The 5,000-nt window shown below is 47.8% G+C and overlaps 1 protein-coding gene across 1 annotated transcript in view; it reads left to right on the forward strand.

Annotated features, from left to right (window-relative positions):
• LOC121688061 (homeobox protein cut-like 1) overlaps positions 1–2,945 on the forward strand; it is a gene marked incomplete at its 5' end in the record, with an annotated part of 32,943 nt that extends 29,998 nt beyond the window's left edge. Inside the window, 1 exon segment of the mRNA XM_042067382.1 lies at positions 1,194–2,945. Within this exon segment, the coding sequence (XP_041923316.1) occupies positions 1,194–1,668 (475 nt within the window).
• Between the last annotated feature and the right edge of the window lie 2,055 nt (positions 2,946–5,000).

Here is a 5,000-nt window from a genome sequence, read left to right on the forward strand (position 1 = left end):
TGAGTGTGTTTGGAAGTGTGTGTATTGAGTGTGTTTGGAAGAGTGTGTTTGGAAGAGTGTGTATTGAGTGTGTTTGGAAGTGTGTGTATTGAGTGTGTTTGGAAGTGTGTGTATTGAGTGTATGTTTTGAAGGGTGTTTGGAAGTGTGTGTGTTGAGTGTATGTTTTGAAGGGTGTTTGGAAGTGTGTATATTGAGTGTGTTTGGAAGTGTGTGTATTGAGTGTGTGTTTGGAAGTGTGTGTATTGAGGGTGTTTGGAAGTGTGTGTATTGAGTGTGTTTGGAAGTGTGTGTGTTGAGTGTGTGTGTTGAGTGTGTTTGGAAGTGTGTGTGTTGAGTGTGTTTGGAAGTGTGTGTATTGAGTGTGTTTGGAAGTGTGTGTTTGGAAGTGTGTGCGTTGAGTGTGTTTGGAAGTGTGTGTTTGGAAGAGTGTGTGTATTGAGTGTGTATTGAGTGTGTTTGGAGGTATGTGTGTTGAGTGTGTTTGGAAGTGTGTGTATTGAGTGTGTATTGTGTGTGTGTTTGGAAGTGTGTGTATTGAGTGTGTTTGGAAGTGTGTGTGTTGAGTGTGTTTGGAAGAGTGTGTGTGTTGAGTGTGTTTGGAAGTGTGTGTATTGAGTGTGTTTGGAAGTGTGTGTATTGAGTGTGTGTTTGGAAGTGTGTGTATTGAGTGTGTTTGGAAGTGTGTGTGTTGAGTGTGTGTTGAGTGTGTTTGGAAGTGTGTGTGTTGAGTGTGTGTTGAGTGTGTTTGGAAGTGTGTGTGTTGAGTGTGTGTTGAGTGGGGATGTCACGGTGAATCGGTTTTACTATTAGCCATGGTGTGAAACGTCACGGTTAATAAATCGTTCGGATATCCTACACCGCCTTTCTGTTGACATTCATAAAAACGTACAGCCGGTACCATAGACAGATTAGCGCAACTCGCACAGAACCAAAACAAACCTGCCTAGGCTATGAGATTTAGTTCATTTAGGTCTACTGTTGGGTTTAATGACATTTCAGAAATAGGCTACGCAGTGTTACTGGCTAACTATCTCGCTAGCTCACGTCGTGTCTGTCATTTGAGTAGTGCTCACCAAAATCATAAAGGCACATTGTGAGACACTTATCTCTTCTATCGTGTGTGTGTGTGTGCGTGCGTGTGCGTGCGTGTGCGTGCGTGTGCATGCGTGTGTGTGTGTGTGTGTGTCTGCAGGTCTCGTATTCGGCGGGAGCTCTTCATCGAGGAGATCCAGGCGGACAGTGGGGGCCGGGCCAAGCCCGGTGAGGTCGTGGTCTGTGACGGAACCAAAGAGAACCGCTGTGCTGGAACCGTCTTGGACCAGTCAGGCCGTCCGCTGGGCGAAGAGGAAGGCCACGAGCACACAGACACACACTCGGGGCGGAGCTTGGAGTTCTTCAGCTTCTCTGAGACCACGCCCCCCAGCGCCGCACGGTTGCCTAGCGACAGCAGCGCTGCGCGGTTGCCTAGAGACAGCAGCCTGCGCAAGATGAAAGCCGCCAACCTCAACAACATCATCCATCGGCTGGAGAAGGAGAAGGCGGCCGGCCACGAGGACAGCCTGGACCACACACACACACACACACACACACACTCAAACACACACACTCTCACCTTACTCCCAAAGCCCTGCAGCCCTGCTCACACAGCAGTGGAAAGCCAAAGCTGAGGTGTGTGTGTGTGTGTGTGTGTGTGTGTGTGTGTGTGAAGAACAGAAGAGAAGATCGGTGTGTGTGTGTGAAGAAGAGAAGATGAGTCTCACTCATTTAGAGCACTTAACCGTCCTGCTGGGCACACACACACACACTCTCTCTCACACACACACACACACTCTCTCTCACACACACACACACACTCACAGACGCACAAATGCACATCCTTCTCCCCACCGATGCTTGACCTTTGCCCTTCGATCTATAGGTCATCTGGTAGTTCAGCCCCTGGAGTTTGCCCGTGAGGGTGTGAGTCTGTGTGTGTGTGTGTGTGTGTGTGTGTGGTGTGTGTGTGTGTGTGGTGTGGTGTGTGTGGTGTGTATGTGTGGTGTGTGTGGTGTGTGTTTCCTCCACACTGGTCCGTGGTCTTCTGCACACTCTCCCCACACACACCCCATCTAAACACAGACACACACACTCACACACACACACACACACACACTCGATCCCATGGGCAGGACCTGTGCCAGAGTGTGTGTTTGTGGACTCCATTTGCCACTAAGAGATTGTCCAGTGTGCTGAGTCTGTCCCGTGTGTGTGTGTGTGTGTGTGTGTGTGTGTGTGTGTGTGTGTGTGCTAACTCTGAAAGTTGTCGTGTTTGATTTCTGAAAAGAGAAACTCACAGTGGACAACAAACAACAGCCGTTACTGTTGAAACACACCGTAGAAGGGAAGGTGTGTGTGTGTGTGTGTGTGTGTGTGTGTGTGTGTGTGTGTGGGGAGGGGTTCTGTGTAATCTTGGAAGCAGGAAATTGTATTTGTCCGAGCACAGATCACTTTAAAACACTGTACCAACTCTACACACACACACACACACACACACACACACAATCACACACGCAGTAAACCTTTCAAAGACACACACACACACACACACACACACACACACACACACACACAATCACCCACGCAGTAAACCTTTCAAAGACACACTCGTACACACATCCATGTTGTTTTCCATCATATCCTTTAGTGGTGTCCTCAAAGACACACACACACAGCTGTCAAATGATAGACAAACCTCAGAACTGCACACACACACACACACACACACACATATATCAACTATCCCTGTGCACTCCCCATCTCCACACTACTCTCAGTGCCTGTGAATCTACTGCCTCCCGTGTGTGTGTGTGTGTGTGTGTGTGTGTGTGTGTGTGTGTGTGTGTGTGTGTGTGTGTACAGTTCTGAGGTTTGTCTATCTTTAACTGTGTTTTATAGTTTGTAAATACCTACATACACTCAGTGCACAACTGCCAGCGGTCATGATCAAGCTCAGACGTCTGAGGCAGATGTGGCGTGTGTGTGTGTGTGTGTGTGTGTGTGTGTGTGTGTGTGTGTGTGTGTGTGTGTGTCATCAGTGTTATATATAATGACCATTTTGATCAGTTACTGCTGTTGTTGCTGTTATGTTAGTGTTGTATTTTGCATTGTCCTCTCTGGAGCTGAAGGGTCAGTTCAGACAGCAACTGTCCACAGCTGAGCTGTAATGGCCACTACACAGCTGAGCCGTAATGGCCACTACACAGCTGAGCCGTAATGGCCACTACACAGCTGAGCCGTAATGGTGGTGTAGTTTACACAGCTGAGCTGTAATGGTGGTGTAGTTTACACAGCTGAGCTGTAATGGTGGTGTAGTTTACACAGCTGAGCTGTAATGGTGGTGTAGTTTACACAGCTGAGCCGTAATGGCCACTACACAGCTGAGCCGTAATGGTGGTGTAGTTTACACAGCTGAGCTGTAATGGTGGTGTAGTTTACACAGCTGAGCCGTAATGGTGGTGTAGTTTACACAGCTGAGCTGTAATGGCAGTGTCCAGCGCTGAAAGGTTAGTTCAGACAGAGCGACTGCTCGTCCCCTCTGTGTGTTTATTTATCTTCCCCCACTCATTTATTTATCGCTTATTTTATTTCATGTCCATTTGGCCCTGGATTTTAAGGGGCACGTTATGTTTTTAGACAGATAGACTGCCGGCAGTATTGGATAAGATATAACAGTTGTAGTTGTCTGATATGGAGGCATTGTTGTTTATTTAATAGTTGTAGTTGTCATGTGTTGCTATGGAAACATTGTTGTTTATTATGAATGGGGGTCTAGAGATCCCTTACTCATCTCCCTCTGCCTGTCTGGAGGAAGCGGCTGCTCCAGTGGTGTGTGTGTGTGTGTGTGTGTGTGTGTGTGTGTGTCTGTGTGTGTACACTGGTAATACAGGATAGTCTAAAGCTACTCGGCAGCTTGCCCTGAGAGTTGGACTGGCAAGGTTTTGATTGGCTGCTGTAACTTTCAACATCTCATTCCTGGGCTCTGATTGGGTCACCGTTACCATGGCATCTGTCAGCACTGATCCTCTGACTCCTCCCTGCATCAGGTCACCTGCTGTATACTGGGACTGCATACACACCCACACACACACACACTCCCAGCACATATGCTACCTGCCACTGAGATTAAGCACCCTAACCTGCCCAGCGGAAGCACTTATCCATTTCCCCTACACGCACACGCACACGCACAAACACACACACACACGCACACACACACACACACGCACAAACACACACACACACCCTTTCTCTCAGAAGCACTTATCAATTTTCCCTACACACACACACACACACACACTCACTCAGAAGCACTTATCCATTTCCCTTGCACACACACACTCTTTCAGAATTGTACCTGCCCCCCCCCCAACTCACACACACACACAAACTCTCAGAAGCACTTTCCACCTACACTCACACACTCGGACGCACTTACACATTTCATCTTCACACACTCGTATACACTTATCTCTTTTCCACACACACACACACACATACATACATTCAGAAGCACTTATCCACACACACACACACACACACACACACACACACACACACACACACACATTCAGAAGCACTTATCCACACACACAAACACACACACACATTCAGAAGCACTTATTCACACACACACACACACACACACACACACACACATTCAGAAGCACTTATCCACCTCCACAACACTGTGATATGGGAACACTACCTGCACAGGATTCTGGGAAATGTATGCATTTTCAGCCCAGTCTGCGGCCTGCTTGACCAAGGAACAGCTTACAGCTGTACAGCTTACATCACTTACAGCCCAGTCTGAGGCTTAGTCAATGAGCAGACAGCAGCATATCTTTAGTGCCTTTAAGAATGTTGGGAAGTCTGTGTGTGAGTGTGTGACGGTAGGATAGTTTGTTTGGCTTTTATAGATCAGATCTTTTTTGACAGATCTGGCAACCCCCCCCCCCCG

Source organism: Alosa sapidissima, chromosome 17, assembly GCF_018492685.1.
Source record: "Alosa sapidissima isolate fAloSap1 chromosome 17, fAloSap1.pri, whole genome shotgun sequence".
NCBI classification, from domain to species: Eukaryota; Metazoa; Chordata; class Actinopteri; order Clupeiformes; family Clupeidae; genus Alosa; species Alosa sapidissima.